Genomic DNA, 25,306 nt, shown 5'->3' with positions numbered 1-25,306 from the left:
CCAGCTCTCGCTGGCATCTGCATGGCTGGGGCGCCACATTATGACTTGACCCTATGCAGCAGGTGTAGTTTTGTCCCTGCTTCCTTTGCAGGGAAGGACTTCTGTGGGCACTGGGTGGGATGAGGGAAAAAAAGACTGACTACGAGGCTAGGCTGTATGTACGTCTTTCTTACTGTCATTTGCGAGCAAAAGGGCTCTGTTCACTACTGCATCCAAGGACTCCCACAGCAGGAGGCTGGAGTGATGAGACGGCTCCAAGTGGAGCAAGCTCTGGAGAATGGACAGCAGCTGGATGGAGACTGGAGAGCGGCTCACCTGGAAGACAGAGCAGCTTTCCATCACAGCAAGGCTACGAACCAGGCTGGTTCCAAGCAAAGTCTGTTAACACTGCCATTGCATGGCTGTGCAACCCACATGAGGGCCTACTTACTTTATTGAAGAGAGATGAAAAGACCTCATGGTGATCATTCATGTTGATCCCATCACATATCTTTAATAATTCCTCATCATCTTCTACCTTGAACTCCTCAAACGTATCACACTGGATAAGCAGATCCTCCTCCTCTATGTCTCTGCAATATTACAGCATTCATTTTCACTGGAGAGCTCCTCACTGATTTTCAGATAATTATCTTTGCTTAAACGGCTTTTATCTCTTTGGCTCTCTCACTCAGCCAGTTCACGCTGAAAAGTACCCAACTCTACCTTATTGATAAAGGATCAAATGCCACCAGTGTATCCTCTCTTGAACTGGATGTATCTCTTTCTCCAGACAACATGTGGAAATGAATAGGACTTTTCATGGCATAATCCGGCCCAGCACATGGTTTGTATGGACTTCTCCTTGGAGCTTTAACAACAGAGTGGCATTTCTACCTTTTTGAAAGTGGGCTGCCACCTTCTTTTATTTTTTAAAGTCAAGACAAACTGAAAATATTCCAGTGATACTTCTGTTGGAAAAACTTCCTTCTATGCTGCTCAAAACTTGATTTAAAAAAACAAACAAACAAACAAAACACCCTAAAGACAAATTTTTCAGCACTCCTGAGAGACTCAGTGCGGGAGCTCTACTCTTGCTAGTTGGCAGTATCGACAGGTCTTCTCTTCCCTAGCTTTTAAGGATTTGGATGCAGCAATTCCAGTTACATGGATAACTGCAACTCATATATAAGCATTCTAGGATTTATCCTGGGTGCTTCTGACAGAACATCAATTTAAAATTAAGAAACTGTGAAGACAGGTATTTCCAAATATACATTAGAAAAGTGTTTTAGCTGGATGCTCTGCGACAAACACCATCAGTGAGAGGGGTTTGAATACAGCAACTGCTCAGTGAGCCCACGGCATCACTTCAGGTTCAGTCTGAAATGCAGCCCTGAGCTGTGATCCATCTGTACCCAGAGCCTCTGTCAATGCCACCTGGAACAGCAGTCCCCACGACGCTGTGGTTGATGAAGAGCATTAACACTGGCCTAATGTCTCTGTTCCCATGTAATGGGTGCACACCAGTGTGGTCCACTCCACCCGGGTACGCTTCACAGTTAACATAGCTATGTTACTGTAAAGCTCATTTGTAAAAGAAAATTTAAGCAGTGATCCTTACCTTAGCTTGTCTAAAATATCCAACAGCTGAAGCCCTGGGAGAACAAAAAATACATATATATTAGCATTATGACCTACTTGGCGCCGATCTATTATGAACTTTATATAACTTTATTCTCATAAGCACTTTCTGCAGTGATAAAAAGTGAAAATATCTTCAGATGGATCTGTCAAAGCAGGTAGGTTCATTCAACAAATGAAGAGGCCTGCAGCACACACGTCTGCAGCTGAGCGAGCCAGAGTTACAGAGGGACACAGGCACTTCTGGGACACAGTTATCTCACTCTAAATCAAATGTCTAAAGTAAGTCAGATGAACTGTGTGGTCCAACGTCCCTTTCTCTCCACATAGGGACATGGAGCTTAGGCTCACCAGCTCAGATGTGCACACTTTATGAGCTATGGAAGAACAGGAAAGTTAAATAAATCTGACTAAAGAAAGGTTGCTGAAGGGAAGAGAGAATAGACAGGCAAAAAAGAAAAGTCTGGCTTTAATATTTGCAGTTTTCCTTCCCAGCCCTCTTTAATCACCTTATGGATCACCTGAAAATAAAGCCATAAAACTGCCCTGTGCTTAGCAACTATTTTTTTTTCTGGAAAAACTTGGCGCAACAAATATCCTTACCTATGAACTCATTTCGTATTTGTGTTCTTGTTCTTAGGTCTTCTTTCCCCAGTATGATGGCATTGATAGCACTCAGCAGTGTCACCATGTACGGCACATTATCCGTGTTGGAGAGCTCATTCATTATGACACTGAATCGATACTGCTGGTTCTTCACACTCTGTTAATAACACAAGCAACATTTCTGCTCAGACAGTTCAGAAACGTCCGTCTCTTTAATGTAGGCTCTCAAATAGAATTAGCATCTTAAAACCTCTCTCAACTTACACTGCTGAGTATAAGACAGGAAGATATAGGTAAAAGCAGCACTCCCATCACTGAGCAGGGTAAGGTCAGAGAAGGAAGTCTGTGAAACTCCTCCTGCATCCTGTTATGCTTTTTGCTCACTGGACTTGTGGCCAGTGAAACTGATGGATGTGGCACTATCTAATTGCTAATCTGGTAGTGCTTTTTTTGTGCTGAAAAAGAGCTTTGTGTTGGAAGTCATCTGCCCAGAGAGAAGTCACAGAGAAGCCCTGTGGTCTTCTGGGGATCAGGCCAAAATTCCTCCAGATTTCACCTCATGAATCCCTGCCTCTCTTACCAAAATGATGCAAAATGACGTTCATTCCCAGCCCTTTTCTGCGGTACATGGATCTGCCTGCATGGGTCAGAGCAGGGCAGAGTACCTCCTGCTGCAGCTCAAGACTTGCCTTGTAATGGTCCAGGGCATCCAAAGCCAAAGTGTGGCCATCTGATGAGTAAATGCACAGTGCAGCCAGGAGCTCAAATACTTGCTTTTTCACCATGACATTAGTTGTGTCAAGTGCTGGAGGAAAAAAAAAAAACAAAACACAAAACAAAAAAAGCTTTATAATAGCACGGTAGTATTCTGAATCTCACTGTCTTCTGCTATGTGGCTTGTGGCCAGTGGTAGAAAAAAGACTGAAGGAATACAGCCAATAGATGGAAGACGGGAAGAAAAATATCCCAATTTACAGATGTCTGATCTCAATAGCAGTATGTAGTAGTAACCTCTAGCTGGAACAGTAAATGCTAGTTCAAGTACCCTATTGTCATTTTGGTGTTCCTTGTAGCTGTTCACTTCCTCCAAGTGCCAGTGGAAGTGCTAAAACAGCAGCCAAGATCTCAGCACTTGCAGTCACACATTTTATTTCCAATTTTCAGTTATGGGTGTTTTCTAGAACAGTAGATGAACCATTTTCCCCAATTAATGAGTCTTATCTTTAGTGCAGAAGCGCCCAATCTGCATATCAAATAAACCAATTGTTCTCACCAGTCCTCTTGTATTCCCCTTTCTTCCTTTACTCTCTCTCTGTGAGTCCTGGGAGCTGGGAGGGAGTGGATTAGATTATTTTATTTTCCTTTCTAGTGCACAAAGATGCTAGACTGCTGAAAAGCCCAGGGTGTCCCCCTGCCTTGCACAGTACAAAAATGCCAGTTCTGTATTTCACATTGGTTAAGAAAATACAGGGCTGAGGGAAAGAAAGAGGACTTTAAAACTGTAGAGGGGAGCAAGCCAGCTTTCAGATTAAATGCATTTGGAAGAGCTATTAATAAAGGTTTCCAGACGCAGCTGTGATCTCAGCTCCGCGGAGCAGCACAGAAGTTATCTTCCCAGCCCCACCATCATTAAGTGCTCTATAAGCAAGTCCTAGGAGATGCCCCGATGAGTTTCTGACCTAACGACGAGCCAAGTGAATGGCAGGAGAAAGCAAGTGGTGTTATCTGACACTTCCTAGAAGGAAAAGACTAAGCAGCATGGAGAATGGGCTTTCTGAGTCTAAACCATTCCACCCTCCCTCCTCTCTACAAGCTACAAGTCTCCAAGCCCTTTTTATGGCTCTCCTACTCTTGGGCTTCGCAAAGACTAAAATAGCAAATGTCTGCTGAGAAGCTGGGTTGTGGACTTCTCATGCCCATGTACAGCTAAGGCAGAGTTTATCCCCACCTTTTAATGCGCTATGAGGACATTGGTGTGGAAACGAGCCCAGCTAAATGACATTGATTGGCAATGGTAATGTCACTTCAGAGCAGTCTTATTTTAAAGAGGAAAACGATCTCTTTCACTCATCAGATGCAATCAACAACTGCCAAGAAGCCTGGCGCAGGACAGGAGGACAAGCACCAGCAAAGCCCCTCCACACTGCGTGTGATGGGTGAAGCAGGAAGACGTTTCCCCACCTTGGAAGAGTTTTCTGACGTAGCCCTCATTGCTCACGATGTACTCAATGCCTTTGTGGGAGTTCATGACCGCTCGCACACAGTTAATGCAGGTGAGCTGAAGCAAAGCGTCGGAAATCCTGGCCACCCCTCTCCCAGACAGCCTGTCCAGGGCCTCCAGGAGGAGGTCCAGCCCACACAGCTCCAGGAACTGGACCATCCAAGCATCGTCGCTGTTCTCCAGCCGCTTCTTCAGCCCGGAGTAGTTCACCACTGACGGCATTTGCAGGAGACGGATGCACAGCTCCGGCTCTGCATTTTCCAGGTTGGCCTCTGACTGGTCGGTCTCCTGGGGCCCGAGTTTCTCCTTCAGGGCAGCCCATTTCTTGTGGGCACCTTCCTTTTTGATTGACATCATGAACAGCTTGTCCTGAAAGGGAAAGAAAAGACAAAGTGAGAGGTTTATTTAGACTGCCCACCACTCTCTGGCAGCCCTGTTTTTTCTCCTAGGGCTCAGGACATTAAGCATAGCCACAGAAGGTCCTGCTCCTTGACCAGCTCTCCAGCATGCCAGGCACACACTGGAACCAGTCCTCTGTTGAAGAAACTAAATATATCCCCTCCTTAAAAACACACATTACATTCAGGCCCTGAAAACTCTGTAAAGAGACTCTTAGCACATCTAAGCCAGCAAATACAGCTTTAAAAGTAGCCAATTTACACCAGTCAATAGCTACTACCTATTTTCATGCAGTGAAAGGATAAGGTTGGAAGTGGCATTATCAGCTCTGAACTCCTTATGTCCATTAAACCACTTAAAAATCTCACTGCAGTGGAAAGACTGCAGTTTCTAAGTATTTGTAATGGGATGTAGAAGCCATTTTGAGCATATCCTGCTCATAACAGCATCCGATTACCCTGTTATTTTTTGCTTTTGTTTCTTTTGAATGATGCAGAGGTTCATTTTATAGCACTCACTTAATCTCTTCCTGTCTGCTGTAATAGCAAATATGTTTGCAAAATGTGGTGCTTGTGTGTGATAATGTGCGAGCCCAACAGGTTGCACGCAGAGGGACTGCAGCAGGAGGCTATTAAAACAGCAGCGTATCTTTTAGGAGATATGGCACATCTTTTCAAGGTCCATCTCCTGTGGTCTGTCTCAGCCACGCCGTTAGCAGCAAGGAGGGTGAGGAGCTGATTCAGCACAGAGAACTACCAAAGCCAAGCCAAATGAACCCTTGACGCCCAACTTTATGTTTGAGGCAGGGTCCTCATTTTTCAGATATGCAATGATTTTCGTTAGTTATACAATGAGTGCAATCATTTTAAGGATCAATTGCTCCCAGAGAGAACCCACAGAAAGAGGACAAACCTGGGGTTAGCCTCTGTGCCCTGAAGCCAGCCATCAACACTACCTCCTCCCTTTGCCATGTCATCAGCATCTCTGCTGATGGGCTGCTGAGCCTGCACGGAGATCAAAATAACCTGGTGGCTGTTTGGCCTCCCAAACCCAGCACCTGGTGGATTGAAAGGATGATAGGAAAATCTTGCCTTCCATCACCAACTCCAGCACAAGGGCTTCTAGCCCTCCTGCCAAACAGTTTGCTTACTAATTTGCAGTAGGCATTGAGGGCATGATATTATGGGCCTAAACCCGCCTTTGGGATGGATACCAAGCGTGGTGGGATGGGATATTGAAGGTATCTCAAACAGTTCCCCCAGGGCAAGGTGAGGGGTGGGACTTTTTGGCAGGGGCACTCAAATCACAGCATTAAAAGCTGTGTTGAGTAAGGGTCAGAGGGGTGATAGTTAGCTGTGTATGGTCACAGAAAATCCTAACAAACTTCTAGAGAGCTCTGGAGAAACCCTTTTGCAGAGGGGAAAGAAGTTCTTGGCCAAGTGCCCAGCTGGTGATGGTCATGATCGAAAAAAGTGAAGTTGCAAATATACCCTCTGAGAACACACTGTTCAGCTAAGAAGTAATAAAAAGGGCCATAAAACAAAAACAAACAAACAAAAACCTTCCTGCCAAAGTATAGGCTAGAGTTTCTAAGATTTGTCATCAGTGCCTGCAACTCGGAACCTACTCTTGGCAAAAGTCTCACTGGAGTTAGTCACCCCCAGCTGCTCCTCTGTACCCGAGCTCAGGAATTTGAGCTGGGCACAATGCACAGACCAGAAATCCTCCCTGCCCAGAAGGAGGGAAGCAAAAGTGTCCAGCCCCATGGTCACAGCCCGGGCTTTGCGGCAGCATCCCACACCTCTGGCCACAGCAGAGCTATGGTCCCATGCTGCAGAGGTGCTCCTAAGGAGTTGTGGTCAAACCCTGCCCTGTGTTTTGCATCGAGCCCAGGGGTCTTCTTCCAGTGTCTGCTGGCCAAGGCTGGACCTGAGGAGAATCCGCACGGGGTGCAGCACAGCTCATCCTGCCCACAACCCTCCTTCAGAGGGTTCCCCCAGATCCCAGATCCCTTGGCCTCCTGCTGACACAGGTAACTGGAAGTCCTGGAGGTTTTTATTCCTGTGCAGGGAATTAGCGCAAAACCAAGCACTGACACCAGGGGCTGAGCCCACGCTTTTGGCACCATCACCGCCCTGATGCACTGGCTGGGACCTGTCCCTCCTCCTGGCTCTCCTGGAGCCCAGGCCCTTTGCTCTCCCTGAAGTGGAAGTGAGCACCAAGCACAGAAGCCGGTTTCACAGCTGCCCTAAATCCCATGGGGGCACAGAAGAGCCCCCTGAAGCCCCCCGTGGGGGCACAGAGGAGCCCCATGCTCCTGCCCGGTGCTGCTGAAACAAGGGGCTGCAGGAGTGGCTGCCGACTGCAAGCTCCCTCTCTCTTTTGGTGACTTCTTGTTACACTCAGTAAATCACCTTTTTATTTGCATATGACTAAACCTTTCTTATCAAACCAGATAACGTAGCGGGCTGGCTTTTTTCTTCCGGTTGGACAAATACATCTTTATATATAGTATCAGTTAAAGGAAGTCAGAGAGATTATAATAGGATTATTGACCTTAAGCTTAGCTGATTTTTGAAAATTAAGCTAAACCACTGCAATAGGAGACAGGAAATACCGACAGAGCATCCTGTTTACCAGTGGATTTGTTTTAAATTATCCTTTCCTCCCCACCTGCTCCATACAGATGTGAAAAGATGAGAAACAAACCCAGGCAGGTGAATGTCGAAACAGTAATGGCTTGTGTTGGTATGCACTAAGCTGAACAAATTTGGTTGATTAAATATGCTCTCCCACAGAGAGCGCACTCTTTTTTGTGGGGAAGAAAAAAAAAAAGACTGCTCATGTATGTAACCACAAAAAGTGAATAAAATAAATAGGAGCTGTACTATATAAATGGAAAGGAAATAAATATGGAGACCGCAGCACAACTCTGCAGATGGTGTGATAAATCTGTTTACAAACAGAGATATGAGTGATATATTATGAATGCAGCATCTTTCCTTGTTTTCCACGAAGCACAGTGTTGCGACGCCGCTCAGCTACATCCTTAAAGGGCTGCTGGTTTCACCTTTTATCTCTGACCACAGGAGCTTATTAGCCGGTAGGTGATCACAGCAGAGTGAGCCAGATAAGAGATTAAAATGGAGAGCATCTATTTGGCTGTGTCGGGGAGGCAATTTAGATTGTGCTGGCTGAGGAAAGGAAAGCCCCCTAACAAAAGAGACAAGGGCTAGACCTGAATACGACGAATACACCTTGCCTCCTGCCTACAGAAGGGCACAAGGAACTTTTTGTTCTGCTGCCGAGGCTGCAGGGGAGGATGCAGTGGTGGAAGCGATGCGCCCAGCCTGCGTCTGACAGTGCTTGCAGCACCCAAGCCCTCCCCAGCTACATCCTGAGCAAAGGTGCTGGGTGCTGCTCCCTCGGACACGTCCTGATGCTGAACCTGTGCTTCCTGCAGCGGGGAGAGCCACTGTTCACAACAGCCACTGGGATACATGCAACACCCTCCTGATCTTGCTCCTCATCCTCCAAGGATGGTTAGGCCTGGTGGGGAATGGCACCTGGAGAAATAGGACTGCAAAAATACTCCCAAGCAGCCAAATTTAGAGAGACTCCTTTGTGAAACATAAGGACATGAGAAATGCTCGTCCTCTTGCACCCGGGCACAGCAGCGCTGTGGTTCATGGTGCTGTCTGGATCATTGGGTTTGCAAAGCTGCAATGCTCTCTGCACCCATCCAACCCAGACTTTTAAACTTTCCTCCTCCTTTCTTTTTTGAATCAGATGCTTCCCTGCAGCATCATGTTCCCCTCTTTCCTCGGAGTAAAAGCAGCTCTTAGGGAGATGACATCTGTAGGGTATAAATCAGGGCACGTCAATACTTTCTCCATCCTTTGAAGTTGCAGAGCACAGAGCTGCACAGCACAGCTTTCCGTCTCAATTATTACATGCCTCCAGGGTGACGTGGATCACAGCAAGGACCTGGGAGACGTGAAAAGGGGAATTTCTTTGGGCAGCTCTGTATAACTGGATGAAAAAGAAAGGGACAAAAATTACGGTCAAAGCCACCGATTTTTTGGCAGCAGACCCAGTGCCCATGCTGCTGGACTGAGGGACACAAGGAGGGTCAGCAGCTGCCTGCTGCTCTTCGAGGAGGGTTGAGCCACCCCGACCCCATGTACTGCCTCGTTGCCTTGCAGCCCTTCACTTCTCTCAATGAGGCTGCTGCTGCAAACCCTCGGCCCCTAAGAAAAGCTCTTTTAGGGCTGCTCAGCCCCTCCCTCCCTTCTGTGCCTGTTCCTGGCACTGGGAAGGCTGATCTGCTTGGCTGCCTGCTAATGATAGGTTTTGCTTCTGGGTACTTCCAGTTTTCACTCTGCTGCTGGGAATGTGCAGAGCCTTTGTATTTTGCAACATGTCAGACTGCTCAGTCACTAAAAAGAAACAACATCCTGGGCTTTGCGCTTTCCAAAAACACTTCAGAAAACCTGAAGGGTTCGTTCCTCCTCTCCTCTTGCTTTCATTTCCACTGTTGTGTTTTCCTGTGCAGTGTCTGAACAGCTCGGTACACTCAGATTAATGAGATCACCCTCCCACACACCCAAACTGGGGGGCAACTCCATTTTAGACACCAATCTGACCCTCGTGTGAGCCCACTGCTGTCGGTAGGAACCGAGGGAGCTCATGTTAAGCATTGTGGTGGCAAACAGACAGAGGCAAGGTTTGCCCAACCCAGCACAGCAAAGCTCAGTGAGACCCAGGCTGGGCACTCCAACCACCCCCTGCTGTTTATGGCAAGAAAAAGACAGAGTGGCCTCAGCTGCCTTCAGACCTATGCATTCTTTATCCGCAGCTGTATCAGAGGCAAGAATGAGTGATTTATGATAAAAATAATGAAGAGGGTTTGGAATAAGTACCCAGTCCTGCTCTGCCCTACTGAAGAAGTTAACGGGCAGGAGTGGGGCCAGCCACACACTGGCTGGAGGTGGCACCACAACTGCAGTGGCTTTTTCCATCAACAAAGACCCAGAGATGGATTTCAGAGCATAGACAAAAAGGACTGGGTCCATACTGGTACAAATGTGTATGTTTTATGCCAGCACAGCTTATTCTTGCACATAGAAAGAGCGTGTTGTACTCATTCACTCTCACCCACCAACATTAGGATGCTGTGTGTCAGTGCAGCCTCTCTCTCCTGGGCAAATTTAAGGTACGATATCGTGTGATATCTCGTACAAGTGGTAAACCTGTCCATTCAGAATGTTTTGGCAGTGGTGGGGTTAAACAAGGATTAACTACACCGGTAAAAATAATCACCTGTGCCTTTTTCCTCCCCAGTAAACAAACAAGTAAATAAATCATTAGGCTGCTGCAGGAACCACATACAAATCAAGCTAAAGAGAGATGCTCAAGGATGTTTATGTTAGGATCTTCAGTGTGATCTAAAGCCTTATTTATATTTAAAGGTTGTTCTAGCTTAGCTTTAAATGGGTTTAAAAACACTCTTAGTTACAACGGTAACACTGCGTGAAGACACTTGATAAAGGATTTTCCCTAACCCGGTAAGCCAGGTTTAAATGAAATTGACGCATAAGTCAGACCCTCACATCAGAAATGACCGCTGCCACCGAGAAAACATGGCCAGAAGCAACATGCGAGTCTCCCCTATCAGCCAAACCGATTTAAAAAGATTTCCGTGGCAGATGAGAGCCCTGCAGCATCCTCGCATGGTATCACAGGCCCTTGGAGGACCCGCAGATTTAGGGTCAGAGTGCTGCCACGTGTTAGCCAGCACTCATCCCACACACAGAAGATGTCAGCTCCCACCTGTGCTGGGTAAAAACCACGGCACGGTACCGCCACTAGCTAATGGGGCTGCAAATACTGTATCCCGCTCCTATGGGGCTTCCTCACAGCATCCTGACTGCGGTCCAGGTCCCACAGAAACCCTAACAGGATGTACCACAGGTCTGCGGCTGCCTGCTCCAGCGCACTCACTCTGGCAGGGGCAGCACCTCCATGCACCCCCGCAGCCGCGGTGCCAGCATCGTTTGGCATTTTCGGATGCAATTTATGAGGATGATTTGGGGGGGGTCACGTGAGAAACAGAAACTGTTACCCAGCAACATGGAAAGCGCGGTAGTAACTTTCTAAGATTCTCACAGTTCCCTCGCAGTGGGAAGCTGTCACGCAAACAGATACTACAAGAGCCAAAAAGCTTCTTTTATTGCCTTTTTTTTTTTTTTTTTTCCTAAACACCTCCACAGGAAGCCAAGAGGACAGAAAAAATGAATCCCTACCTTGGAGCTGAAGCCAAATTATTCTCCCGTCTCCCTCGCACAGAAGAATCCTCTCCAAATAGCCGTGCGAGCGCTCACTTCCCAATCCAGCTCATTTTCTCCTTCTCTGCCAAGCAGCCCTCAGTCAATAAAGTCCAAATCCCTGAACGAGTCACTGTCTGCAAATCTTATGCTACAAGAAGTTCAACAGGATGTCAGCGTTTAATAATATGCAAACACCAGTCTTCTGAACGGTGCAAGCAAATAATTTTTCTGTAGCCACCAGGGAAGGCATTTGCATGTCATTTGTCACCCACTTCATTCACCCTGTGCTGGCCACTGCTAGGGCAGTACGTATGGGAAGGTGGGAGGCTCATGCATCTATCTGTCAGTGGCCGCAGTCCCCGGGCTCTTAACAAAGCAGCCCTGATGTGGGGTGACTCAGAGCAGGGAAATGATCTGGCAAAGGAAACGGAGCAAAAAAGAAAAGAACAAAAAAGGCAAGAAAACTAAAAAAGAGGAAGAAAGTTGGCTAGGGTGGGATGGAGAGTGTGGGGGCGGCACCTTGCCTCAGCCCGACTGTTTTATTTGGCTTCAAGTTCTTGTAGCACCGGGGCTTTAAACTGCAAGGTTTTTAAGCTGTTTGAAATGCTGGCAGGGCCAGGATTGCTTAAAACAAGGGCGATGTCTCAGACAGGGCTGCACGCTTAGGTCAGCAGCTCAGAGAGGGGCACCACAGCAAACAAGGGGTCCCCATGGCAGGGGTGTGATTTCGGGAATCCTGGGCACCCCTGGGTCCCCCTGCACCTCATCCCAGCCTGTTTTTTAGGGGCCAAGAAGGCTGTGAGGATTTTAAAAGCTCCTTTTAACAGAAAACATCTTTCTGCTTTTCTGGTTGGGTTTTCACAGGGAGACTAGCTTGTGCGCCACGGCTGTGAAATGGCTCCATTCGTCCTCTCGGGAGGTGCTAACTCAAAGTCAGCTATTATCGAATTGTGAATATTTCAACATGGCCCATGTTGGCAGAGGCCTCCTACCTGGCTCGTGACAGCCGTTAGACCTCAAATGCTGTTTTTTGTTGCTCCACAAGGCCTCCAACCTGAATAAATCACAAGCTGGAGCCTGCAGTAAGAAGTTTGCTGCCTTAATGGGGAAACTCAACACTTGAGTACAGGAGCACTGTTCCACCAGTTCTGGCTGCACCAGAAATACCCTGATCCGCTTGTCCTTTGGCCCAAATTCAGCTAGCTTTTAAGAGAGGGATTTACCCCTGTGCTTTCTAACTAAGGCAGTTTTATAATGATAGAATCATAAAATCATTTAGGTTGCAACAGACCTCTGAGATCAGCTGGTCCAACCGTTAACCTAGCACTGCCAAGCCCACCATCAAACCAAGCACCAATCTACACGTTTTCTGAAGACCTACAGGGACAGTGACTCAACCATTTCCCTGGGCAGCCTGTTCCAACACTTCACAACCCTTTCAGTGAAGAAATTTCTACTAGTATCCAAACCAAACCTCCCACTGTGCAACTTAAGGCCATTTCCCCTTGTCTTATCACTTGGTGCTTGGGAGAAGAGGCCAACCCCCAGCTCCCCACAGCTTCCTTTCAGGTAGTTGCAAAGAGCAGTAAGGTCTCCCCTGAGCCTCCTCTTCTCCAGGCTAAACAACCCCCAGTTCCCTCAGCTGCTCCTCACAGGACTTGTGGTCCAGGCCCTTCACCAGCTTCGCAGCCTTTCTCTGGACATGCCCTAGGACCTCCATGTCCTTGTAGAGAGGGGTATGATTTTCACCATAACAATTCAGTGCTGAGGGAAATGACCGCACAGTTCTCCATCCTATTGTAGAAAGCACTACGATCTGAGGTAAACTTTCATTTATGGTGTATTTTACATCAGCAAACGAATTTCACTTTGCTGTGCACTCCTGAAGTATAATGCCCAAGGCCTCAGAAGATCAGTTGCTGACCTGGTTCTTGGAGCACGTCTGGGGAGAAATAAGAGAATCAAGAGAAAAAAAATGCTACAAAGAAAGGATTGTTGACGTTGCAAATTCCAGTTCTGGCAACAAGTGGAAGGAATTTAAAGGGCTATCAGCTCTCATCAGGTTTTATCTGAACCCAAGATCTGTGAGATACACCAGAAATGTTTGTGTTCTTGGAAAGGCTGCATCATCCCACATTTAAAAAAAAAGAAAAAAAAAAAAGAAAAAAAAAAAGAGCAGAAGCAGTGAAATCAGACTAAAAAGCATAAAAACAGCTCCAAGGCTGCAATGTCTCTCTGCAGGCCTCCCAGCACATGAACAGATGAGAAAAATGAGCAGGTTTGGATGGTGGCTCCTGCTTCCAGCTTATGCGTCACAAGGAGACGAGGGCATCTTCAAGGGCTCCTCTGCTCGCACAATGGGTCCATGAAACCCAGGAATCCAATTAAATAGAAATTAAAATAACTCATTTGCTCCTTAGAAGTTGATTATTCCTCGTTATAGCAACCGGTGTCTTCTCACTGCTCCATGCTCATGCGACAAACCAGTTCCTGTGCCAGCAGCTTTTCTCAGAAGTTGTTTCAAGGATTTTTGGAAGCTGGGTGCGCAGCTCATTTCTGGAGGTCTGCTGCGATGGTTCCTTTTAGGTGATCCCGGCTGGAGCTTATAATCCACTAGGAAATCACTAACTGCCCACACAGTCAGCAGTCACGGTGCAATATTCACCTCCACTGCTCGTTGGGTACTGCAGCCCCTGTGGAGCCAGTGAAGGCAGGTGAGTGAGCATGTGGTTATGGGGTCTCCAGAGAAAAGCTAGGGTGCCAGGTTAAATTATCCGGACTTCTTCAACAGTCCTTCACTCATCTGAGAACAGAACTGTGGGTTAAGCAACCAGAGCGACTGACGTCAAAGCACTGAAAGTGCATGTAAGGGGGTCTGGCCATGTGAGGACATACAAATTTAGGAGGAGAGCCCAATCTTCCCCCTGCCCACAGGGAAAGGAAGTGTCTGTCCTATGCACAATGCCCCTGTGCCATGGGGCAGGCAGGAAGGTCCAGAAGACCTGTGGGGAGCAGATGGGGTGGGAGAGACGCTCTTCCCTGGTAAATCCAGGGCTTTTCTTCCTCCTTTGGGAGCAAGGACATCTCAGCACCCTCAGCAAATCATGGGGAGCTGCAAAGCTGACTGTTGGCTCTTCTGCTTGTTTAATTTCTCTCATCAGAGACTGGGAGGAGATTTACCTATAGAAGTTTCTGACACTTCCCAGCCCTCTTGTCACAGACCTCTGACTGCCTTTCTGCTATATACATTCACTGAAGTTGATGCTAGGGGAGAGAAAAAAACAAAGGCCTTTTGAAGTAGTCTCTATCTGATGGATGCTTTGGATAATGAAAATAAAAGACGCTGCTCCTGCTAGCACTTGCATATTTCCTGGAACTTTGTATTTAATGGGGGTAGATCTGCTTTAAACATCTAAAGCATTAAACCCACAGCTCTTTTGGTAGGAAGTTTCTATAAAAAAAAATCCTGTTTTGGGGAGGGTGCTTCCAGCTAGGGAAGCACCATGAACAGCTAGGAACTCTCTGCTTTCACTGGACAGGAGATGACAACATTTTCTGGAAAAAAAACACAAAACTTAAAAATCCCCCCCCACCAAAAAGCCCTGCATCAGCAGTTCTACCCAGAGCAAAGGGTACAACCTCACGCATGGCTCTCTAATGGACGTATGTGCTCTCACTGGCTCTCTATTCAGTTTATTTATCTTGCATACCTGCATTGCACAGTGCCAGGAGGTGTACTCGCATGAGGAAGAAGGTCTTCAGGCAGGGAATAGCTCTTCCATAAGAGCTGGTATAAAGCAAGAAGTCCACAGAGGAAAGGGTTAGATGCAGAAGGCTGCACGTACTGCTAAGCCAAAAAGCTACGGCAAGGTTTGAGGACAGCCCTGACAAAGAAAGCTACAGGGACAGCAGAAGGAGGCAGCATTTTTCCAGCTGCTCCCCAAACAGGCTGCAAACCCAACTCCCTCCTATCGAGATTAGCTTTTCCATTGCAACTGCTGATGAACCATTACTGAGCGAACAGCCTGAGAGCAAACATCCTGAACGCTGTTGTTCAGATAAGGCTGGTGGTAGCCAGGATTCCTAATGGCACAGGCGAAGTGCTTATCGCACACATTAGGAAGATTGGACCCAGATACTTGGCTGGGAGCTGGTACGACTCTGAACGTTACTAAGAGCAACCAGAGAACAGGCTTGATTGTTAATTCAAAAAGTTAAGCGTCTGAGGCATTTAAAATAAATTCTTGCAGAGAACAGAGGACTGGCTTAGCAGTATTTCAAAACTAATCCACTCCAAAGATGCCTTCAGACTATTTTCTCCACTGCTGAGTGAAAAAGTTCGATGTCCCTCTTTTATAATACAGTAATCCCAGCACACTGAGTGGCTTAACCCTTTGCTTTGCTACAGCATCGGCTGAGGAACTAATGCTGTCACTCCTAAAAACTCAGCCTAATTCTAACCCACAGTCTTATAATTAACGTGAAGGGATTTTAATATGCTCCAACCACCCGGAGGTTTACAATGAGATATCCTCATGCTGGGGACAAAATGGCCCCACCATGTATTTTAACATAATAACATAACCAGTCTTAACATAAATGCAGGATATCTTGTGTTAACATTTTCATATCTTTCAGTTTTTCTCATCCAATAACTTGAAACACTTCAGAAACAAGTGTTGATATTTTTTTTCTTTGCAAAGAAATCAGTGGTTCAGTCACACCCTTGAGTTTGCATAGTCCAAGGAGCTGCACTGCTTCACATCAGCTGAGAACGGGGCTGTCACTGACTTTCAAGAGAAAAATCACTGTATTTATCTTGTAACTAAATATAAAACTAATATTGGGATATAATTTTATATGTGATTCATCTCTACACATATGGCTCGCTCCAGCACTTGCTTACAAGTATTATCAGAACAGAGGTTTGGGAATCATAGGCTTGTAAAACAGTTCAGCTTTGTGATAGTCCTTTCTCCAACCTTTCTCCCAGCTAAACAGAGGCCACATTTAGGGCCTGGTATTGGTTGTTTAGTTTCAGTGCGTTTCCAGTAATGGGAATTATAAAAAAAAAAAACACAAAAACCAGAATTTATCCCCAGGCTTCTGAAAGATGCCTCAGGACTGGATAAACACAAAATAACTCACGAATATTGGACAGCTTGTTCTGAAATTTGGAACTACTGTGCATAAACAGCACACAGAGCCAAGCAGGCTGGGAAGCAGCCGGCAGAGGAAGCAGCCCAGCAGCTCGGCCAGGCTTCGGGTGCAGGCTACTCGGGGAGCTGAGTGCCACATCGCTGTGATATAAAACAGAGGGGAAACAAGTCATTAAAACACAGCAGGGAATAGAAATATTTGCTCCCCAGCTCACCTTCATGGCAGGCTCAACTTTGCACTGTTTGTCACAAAAGTCAAGAACGAGACATACTCACGAACACTTTATAAGTTGCAGAGCCCGCTGCTGGGTAAATTCTGCAACCCCCATTTGCTTTTTCCATGCAAACTTTTTTGCTCGGGCTAGGCATATGTTTGCTTTTCTGCAACGTGCACGTGGCTGGAAGTTTGAAAGTTAAGCTGACCAACTCTAAAGGATTTTTTTTTTGTTTTTTAATAGCAGAAGTGATTAATCTCCTTCAGGGAATGAACCAGCCCTTCCTGAGCCAGAGGCACACAAAGAAGATCGCAGCCACCTCCCGGGGCAGGAGGAAGGGTTACACACTCCGGCACTGCAGCGGCGGCAGGACTCACAGCTGTGCTGGGCAAAGGGGGCAAAACCCCAGAGTGACCCCATCCCGTGCATGGCAGCTGCTGCTGCCCCTCATCACGAGCTCTTTCACAGCGAGGACCATCCTTTTACTCGGGTGAAACACCTTGAGCTGGGCCAGGCGGTGGGAAAGGAGCTGATCCACCATGGCTTGGGTTCTGGGAGGGATGCGGGAGGAAAACTATCGTTCCCAAAAAGCAGCGACCTCATGCTGTGGGGACTTCTGTTTCCACCCAGGGCTTCCATCAGAAGATAACGCTAACGCTTCGCTCGCTGCTTGCAGCAAACGCGGCGCGATGACTTAACGGAAAAGCAGGATGATGAGACGCAGACAGTTGCCAGATAGAAGAAACCAGCACAGCAGAAGCAGCACAGAGATAGCTGCCTTATTAAAAATAATGCGATTTAACTGACATCGTGGAGGGTAACAGCTATTCCATAGCTGTGTCACCACAAACAGACCTAGTGACCAAAGCTGAAAGTAAATAGATAAACGATGCCGTCCTCTTCCACCGCCTCGGGCAGGGGAAGTGGGGCTGCTGCAGCATCCCTGCCTGCATCCCTGCTGCTGGCTGGGGACTTGCTTGCTGTGTGCCCTGGAACAGGGCATGTCCCTGCCACGGAGCTGGGCAGGGAACAGACCCCACGACCCTCCGAGCTGCCCCGGGGCTGGGAGGACAGGCGCCTCACCCCCTGCTGCGTCGGACTCACACACAGTTAAAATCGTAAATGTTTTCCATTTTAAACAAGAACTAAATTTAGAGGTTTTATGGTTTCACGGTGCCTCCTTTCCCACACTTTCCTGGAGCTATCCCAGCGCGCTCCAAATTCCCCTGCTGTCCCTGCTCGTTAAAACGTGACTCAGCTCTCCCAGCTGGAAGCGTGGCGAGCCACGTGGCACCAAGGTGGCCATCAGCAGCGTCCTGCTTTGATTTCAGCATTCAGCATCAGTTCAAGACAGCAGAGGCGACAGAAGGCTTTGGATGTTGGATGTGGGGAGAAATCAGTGCCACTGAAGCCGTGGGGGTGCTGCGAGCAGTTATGCAATGTATCGATTGGAGTTTCTCTTGTGCCCCTTTTGGGAAAGTCCTCCTAGCACGAAGGATTGACCAAGGACACCTGCACAACCAGCTCTAACGGAGCAGTACTGCAAAGAGCAAATCATCCCTCCGTCTTTAAGCATTTCCCCAAATTAGTACCACTTACACCTCAGCCAAGGCAAAATAATGGTCATGGCAAGAAAAAGAAATGGGATGTCAATGCAAAATAGCACCACCTTGTGACACCTACTATAACCATACCAAGTTGAACATTGCACCCTCCCAACAAGATTTGGCAGTTATTCATCTCCCTTTATTTTTTTCATTGGACACAGCACCTGAACAAAGTCCCTTCTGAAGTGAGATGTTACTTTTAGGGTACTTAAAACATTTTGGAATCAGCTGAGTGACTCCAATTCTGGGACTAAAATTCCATCCACTGAGTCTCAGTCCTCCTGCTGGCTTTGCCAGGTCTCCTTTATCAGCTCAGGAGGTTTTCCAGAGCACCTTGAAAATGCTCAGAGCCTTTTGCAAACATTATTGCTTGCTTAAGATTTTCATTGATCTGTGGCTTCAGTATTTCCGGCACTTTGAAATGTCAGCACAGGTATCAAACTACTAGAAACAGCTGAATCCATGAATCACACTGGCTGGTTACATCAAATAGAAAAAATCATCACGCTGCTTAACAGGGACCCTCTCTCGAAGCTTGCTGCAGATGTGAAAGGTTGTGTTGACAAAACTGCAGCAAACATTCACCTGCCACACTGTACAAACACTTACTTTTAACTGCAGCAACTCCTGCACATCGCAGGCTATGACTCAGTGGCTCATGAATTCCACACACCCTCTGCCTATTTGTTTCTACATTCAGTTCCACAAAATCAGCTCCTTGTCTGCCACTGACGACATCTGGTAGCAATTATAAGGCTCGTCTGTTGCTCACTGGTGATTTTTTTCCTAGGAAAAGAGAACCAGGTGATACGCGGCCTCGACCAAGATCCTTACTGAGAAGTGGCACAAACGTAATGACCCCGCACCTAGGCTCGCAGCAGCCCTATTTGCAAGACACCGCCCTCTGTTGCTAACAAAACAAAGCCAAAGCTTTGGACAAAGCCAAAGCTCAAAATCTGACCTAATTTTCTTCCTTCTCCCAATTCGGTCTTAGCATCTTGGTTGACAGCCTGGGGCTGAAGATCTTTCAGTGTAAAGAAATAGGGAACTGCTTGCCTGCTCTGTTGCAGTACTTTCTCTCCCACTGCTGCACGTGCAATGCTGAGAAACTGGAACAATCTTGGTAGATAACGCCGAAAGGATTATAACGTATTAGGTCCGAAGCGCCTAGTCACTCTCACACGGACGCGCTGAGCATTACTGGGGAGCCTCCCTCCTGCACGCGGGGCATCGTGGTGCAAGGCTGTACCGAGCTCCTGCTAAATACTCGGCTCATTTTCACCTAGTTAGATAAAAAGCAACACACAATGTTAACACAGGGATATGAACAGGGATAACTCCTTATGATGTGTTTGCATCTACCCGCTACAGCATTTTGCACTGAGCAGAGCTGGGTTTGTTCCGAGCCGCTGCATGATCCTACAAGTTGACTTTGTTGATTCAGTGGGTGCTGCTTTCTCTGAATCATTATTGATAGACATTATTGCAAACACTAAGAGCAAGGATATTCGACTGGGAGTTAAATCTGAGCTCCGATACGAGCCTGGAGTTTGACTGAAGTTCCCCCAGCTGCTTCAGCTCTACAAATATTGTTCACTGCCTTATCACTGCATTGTGTTGCCACCCACTGCCCAGTTACTCCCATCTTCTACTTGTGGCTGGTTACGGTACAATGGTGGGATTAAAAACCCCTCGTCAATGGAATAATCACTGCAGGAAAAAAAATAATTGAAGACATAGAAGTAAATGGTGGGGAAAGAGGGACAAAATGCAACTTAGTTTGCTTTGATAAGGACAATTTTCTACTCGGTCGCTTCGAGAAATCTACCAGGCATATCTGGTACACAAAAAGGGGTAGAGTTCAGCTTTCAGCACCGCTGAAGAACAGGCGCTTGCTGCACAGCTCACAGTGAAATGGGAGGCAAGCCACAGAGGATGAAAATTTGTAATAAATAGGGTACAGATCTAAAAGGAGAGGACAACTACTCACATGGATCAAGGGATCAGTCCGAGTTTGGTGGGGTCACTACTGGGAGTGAGGGAGACCCCGTCCCACCCCACATCTCCTTTCGTGACACTTCCACAGGAAGAAGCAAGCGAGAAAGCTGGGAGGAAACTGTGCCAGCACAGAGCATGGGGATGTGCCGTAAAAGTGGGATTAATGGGAGGGCAGGGTAAAATCAGCTCTGACAGCAGAGAACAGAGGTCGGGTGGGCACCTAGGGAGGAAACACCCAGTTTCCCACTCCCATCACAAGACAGTAAAAGCCCGAGGAGGAGTTTTATTGCAACGCCTACCAGGTGAGGGGTCTATTTCTCGGTGAGGAGTCAAAGCAGGAGAGGCACCCGACAGACCCCACAGCTCTGCTCAACCATGGGGCAGCCGGCGAGCAGACGTGTGGCACAGGACTGCTGGGGATCAGCAGGAGCTGGAGCCTGCTTTACGAAAACAGACGGCAAGTTCTGGCCTGTTTGGCATTGCGCAGCAGAGAGCAAAGCAAGCAACTACTGTTTCTACATGGGTATGAAGAAAAATGAGAACAAGAGAGAAAGAAGCGAACAACCAGAGCGCAAATATGAAGTTAGAGAAGGATGGATATTGGAAGAAATTGTATAATATATGTTCGTCAAGTTCTGAAACTTCCCCTTCTCGGGAGACGGGGGACAAATGAATTACGGCAGCGTGCAAGAAGGCGTAATATCGTTCAGAGTGCAGATTTGCTGACCTGCCAGGTCCCTTCCTGTCCCACATTCAGATGATCTTTTTACACAATGGGTCTCGTACGTTGCTTGCATTTTTGAAGCAAAAATTCTTGGCCAGCAGCCTAGAGCGGGATTATTAACTTATAACAGCACACACACAAAAAATTACAAGGGCTCATAGCTGCCGGCAACTCCCCTCCGCCACCTCAACTTTGGCAGCCGCCGAGCGGAAAAACCAAGCTGAAGTGGCTGGGGGAGAAATGGGATTTCTGGCCAGCCGCCCTAAATCCCGAGCAAGTTCAGTAGGACAAGAGCAACCTTCCTGCAGCTCTGCTGACTCCAACTTGTCTCTTTCGCTGACTTAGGCCAGAAGTTTCCTTGCAGGCTGCCTGGGTGCGTTTCGCAGCCTGCAGGGTGTTTACTCGGAGAAATTCTCCAGCCTGAGGAATCTGAGGAAGGCAACGCCTGGTGCGGGGAGGGGGGGGTCACGACCACCAGTTTTGGGGCGCTTGGGCAGGATCGGTGCACCCGAGCCCTCCTCCCCCGGCCCCAAGCCCCCCTGGAATTCAGCCCCCGGCACTGATGTCGCCAGAAGCCCCTCCATCACCGCGGAGCCACCGAGCAAAAAAAAAAGGGGGGGGGGGGGGAGGGATGAGGGACGGGAGGAGCACGCAAGAAAACCGGGGAGGACTCGGGACAGCTCATCCAAAACCGGGAGACGGCTGCAAAAATAAAAACCCTCCACGCTCGGCCGGCAGCTCCCAGCAGGGCGAACCCGCAGCCCCCCACCCCTCCACCAGCCGGACCCCCCCATCCCTCTTTCCACCCCCCCCCCACCCCGTCCCACGGTGTCCCGCATCCCATACCCCGCATCCCGCATCCCTCATCCCGCATCCCACCTGCCCGCCGCCCTGTCGCACCCGCAGCCCGCAGCGGCGCCCACGCGTGTCCCCCCCCCCCGCCTCCCCCGGCAGCCTCCGCAGCCTCCCCCCCGCCTTCCCCCGGCCTCACCGCGGCCGCGGAGCCTCCGGCGGAGCCCGCAGCCTCCGGGCTCTGCCCGCCCGAGCCTGCCGCGCCCCGTTCCGGGGCGGGGCGGGGGCGGTGGGGAAGGGAAGGGAAAAGGAGGGTCCGGCCCTGGTGGGGAAGTTTTTGAGCTCTGAGCATCCTCCCCCCCGAGCCCAGCCCAGCCTCAGGAGGGGTTGGGGTTTTTGGGGGGAGAGGGGGCCCCTCGGGCAGGGGGTGCGCGTCCCCGGTCCGTGCCACTGATGGGCTCTGCAAGGGTTGGGTGGAAAGAGGGGATGGGGGGGTTACTTATTACAGAGGGGTTCGGCTGTAGGGGTAGAGGGGCGAAACGGTGGAGCTAAGCCTCCTGTTAGCAGCCAGGTGGGGAGAGCTTGGTGGAAAAGTTTGTTTGCCGTTGCGGGTCGGGGTGCTGTCCCCTCCCGTGACTCCTGTGCAATCTGTGGTCTACACTCAGACAACATGAGCCCAGCCTCTGTGCTGGGCTTGGCTGTCCGGAGAGAAAAACCAGCAGGAAAAATCAGGGGAGGGGGAGAGCTAACGTGGAAATCCTGCTAAAGTGTTTTTGCAGGGGCTGCTGTGAGCTGAGAGCCCAGCATCACGCCACTGAGTGCAATTACGGGAGACTGGAGGGTAGTTACAGGGTAGGAACACAGCGATGAGCATCTCGGAGGCTTCAAATTGGAAAATGAGACCTGAGATTTTACCGGTTGCTCGTAAAACACTGCTTTGTTTCTAGCAAGAGAGGAGAGAGACGGGAGAAGACGGCGTCTGTCAGGGATGGCAGCTAACCGGCACGGCTCCTCAGTTATTCTTTTACTCAAAAGAAATGTTTCTAACCGGTGTCTTATGCAATACCCAGATGGGTAAATAATTTGTTGTACAAATCTATGTGGCAAGAAAAATGGATGCGTCCCCTGCAATCTCTCTCTGAGGATATAAACCTGATTTTGAAAGATCTATTTGTTGTTTAGGAAATACTCGGCGTCTTTTGCTGCTGTTGTTGTTTTTGCTTCATCTGATTTCCCTTCTCTGCATGTTTTTGTTACTTCGGTGTGTGAAGAGGCACAGGGAAGCCAAATCTTTCATGCTCAAGCCCGCTTTTCTTTTCCTTTGCCTCTGTTCCCTGTCCCACCCAGGGCTGCCCTGGCACATGAGCAGGGTTGGCCGCATGGGAGGCAGCAGGGAAGCCTCTGTGCTGTATGCAGGAGACGTGCTGCTCACCATGGCCTTGTACCCAGGGTGGATAAAAGACAAGGGAGATTGTTCCCCTTCCTCCATGCGTCACCACTTTACTCATCCTCGCTCTCACGCTTGACACTTGGCAGTCATGCTTCCTTGTCTGAGCACGGGGGGACAATGTTCATGGCACTAAAAATTGATTACGGATGATAAATTATAACCACTGGGCTGTGGAGCCTCTCACCGTCACCTAGAAGTGAAGAGCAAAGACAAGAGAAGGAGAGAAAACGAAATTCTGTGGAAATGCCCCTTGTTTCCACCACAATCCCTTTTGACCGAAGCAGATATGAGCGCGGGGGCGAGCAGCAGGCACACAAATGCTCCTTTGTTGGGATAAAGCCACACTGTGCATGTGTGTCCGGGGGTGCAGATGTGGCGTGGCTGCGGGGATGCGGGACCTGTGCCTGCAGTGTGCTTTGCTCCTTGAAACCTCGAAAAGCAAGCTGAGCTTTCCCTGGGCTCCTCATCACCTGCTTGGAGAAGGTGTGAGCAGCAAAGGTGCTGTTGTATATCTATTTGTATTGCTGCTTCCATTTGGTCCTATTGCTGCCAACTATAACCCAAACATGCAACGTCCACCGCATGAACCAAGTTCCCCTTTGGTTACGCCAAAGCTGCTCCATGACCATAAGCCACTTGTTCCCTTCTAATCCCCAGCTGGCTGTTTTTTTTTTTTTTTTCTCCTTTGCTTTGGGTGAAAGAGCTGATGGCACGCACCTGGTCCTGGCAGGGAGGGCAGCCCTGGCTTGGTGCCCCCGCAGTGGGGCTCCCCTCGTTTCTCCATCCCACAGCTTTTTGCTGGATTGAAAAGGATTGAAAGGATCAAGGGAAATGCCGCTGCAGCTGGAAGGCTCAGGGGGATTGTTGCCCTTGCTGGACTGAGCTCTTAAAAATTTGTTTCTTCAGTGGAGCAAAGTACTGCCCAATAGCTCATAGCCTTTACTGCTCTGTGTTTGCATTATCTTCATTAACATTTGCATGATTTTTTTAAAATTTATTTTTTATTTTTTTTTTTATCTTTCTCTTGATCTGTTTCTTCCTACTGTTCTAGGATCCACATCATCTTCCTGGTATTTTACTTAGTGCCCTGCCCCTCAGAAGTGCTGAAACATTTGGGGCTTCTGATATGAAAGCAGGATTGCAGAAGAGCTCAGGAATGCATGTGAGACATGAATGTTTGTGCAGACATTCCTCTTCCTAACAATTAGCTGGGGTTTAGATAGAGATCTGCCATGCCGAGAATGTCATTACTGCACAGCTGCAGGAATTGTCGTCCCAAGGTCTCATGACAAGAGCTGTTTTTGTGTTTGTCCCTGCTTGGATGAAAGCAGAACTCATTTCCAGCAGCAGTCGAGGTTAAGAGCATGTGCTGCACAGAAGGGTTTTTGGATCTTTTTGTTCCTTCGCTCCAGCCCTTTGCAATGCTTACAGCGAAGGTCACAACGCAGAAGAAAAGTGCTTGCTGGTTTGGAGTTGCAAAGCGGTAGCAGTGGTTGAATTTTCCTGAGGGAGGGGCCCCAGGAGAGTTTCGAGCCTCAAAGATAACGATATTATCTGCAATATCAAGCACACAATAATCTTTGTGTTTTAGTGTTCCCAGAGCCACAGGAGATTAAGTAAGGAGACTGGGGAGCAATCTAGCGTTGGTAAGTCAATAACGGTGCATACATACACGAGGATTTAGGCACACATTTTCAGAGGTTGTAATGGGAGGAAGATTAAAAAAAAGAACATTTAGGAAGCCTAGAAACACAGAATGGGTGAAATGCCTCAGATTGTGTAATTTAGATAACGATCTGATGATGTCCCATTATATAACGCAGCTAAGCACAGTCAATTTTTCTAAGGTGTTTTCAGTCACTCTGCCTGATATTTTGTTTTGTTAGACGTGGTGCTTGGAGAATGAGAGAGCCCTTTGTTTCATAAGGGCTCATTTGCTCCCATTGCCTCGTCCCCACTTGATAGCATTTTTTTTTCTTTATGTGCCATCATGTTTATTTCCACAGCAACAGTGATCGCATCTCAAACGTGATATCAAAGAGGCTAAAAGCTTCCAGAACAGAGGTGAACTGCAGTTAAAGAAGAGGCTAAAACTTCCTTCTCCTCACCACCCGACTTCCACATAACACATGTGATCTCAGCTTAGTGCATTATATGGGATTAATGAACGTGTTTTCTGATTA

At 48.1% G+C, this 25,306-nt stretch overlaps 1 protein-coding gene across 1 annotated transcript; it reads right to left on the bottom strand.

Moving 5' to 3' along the window:
* Positions 1–1,599: 1,599 nt before the first annotated feature.
* Positions 1,600–21,999, bottom strand: LOC136786263 (inverted formin-2-like). Its single transcript, XM_066998423.1, has 5 exons — positions 21,873–21,999; positions 4,411–4,819; positions 2,919–3,034; positions 2,227–2,386; positions 1,600–1,637 (listed from the first exon to the last, which is right to left on the bottom strand). Exons 2-5 carry the CDS (start codon positions 4,805–4,807, stop codon positions 1,600–1,602), a joined length of 711 nt encoding a protein of 236 aa, XP_066854524.1. The 5' UTR covers positions 4,808–4,819; positions 21,873–21,999.
* Positions 22,000–25,306: the final 3,307 nt, after the last annotated feature.

Source organism: Anser cygnoides, chromosome 5 (assembly GCF_040182565.1).
Source record: "Anser cygnoides isolate HZ-2024a breed goose chromosome 5, Taihu_goose_T2T_genome, whole genome shotgun sequence".
NCBI classification, from domain to species: domain Eukaryota; kingdom Metazoa; phylum Chordata; class Aves; order Anseriformes; family Anatidae; genus Anser; species Anser cygnoides.
Note: the sequence above shows the minus strand (reverse complement) of the source record. Positions and strands in the feature narration are given on the sequence as shown.

What these genes read in the sequence shown, in the direction of transcription:
- LOC136786263 (XM_066998423.1), bottom strand. Translation starts at nt 4,807, where the DNA reads ATGATGTCAATCAAAAAGGAAGGTGCCCACAAGAAATGGGCTGCCCTG. An exon ending in ATGCCCTGGACCATTACAAG is followed by an intron (nt 2,387 to 2,918) that starts GCAAGTCTTGAG and finishes TGTTATTAACAG; the next exon opens with AGTGTGAAGAACCAGCAGTA. An exon ending in AATACGAAATGAGTTCATAG is followed by an intron (nt 1,638 to 2,226) that starts GTAAGGATATTT and finishes TTGTTCTCCCAG; the next exon opens with GGCTTCAGCTGTTGGATATT.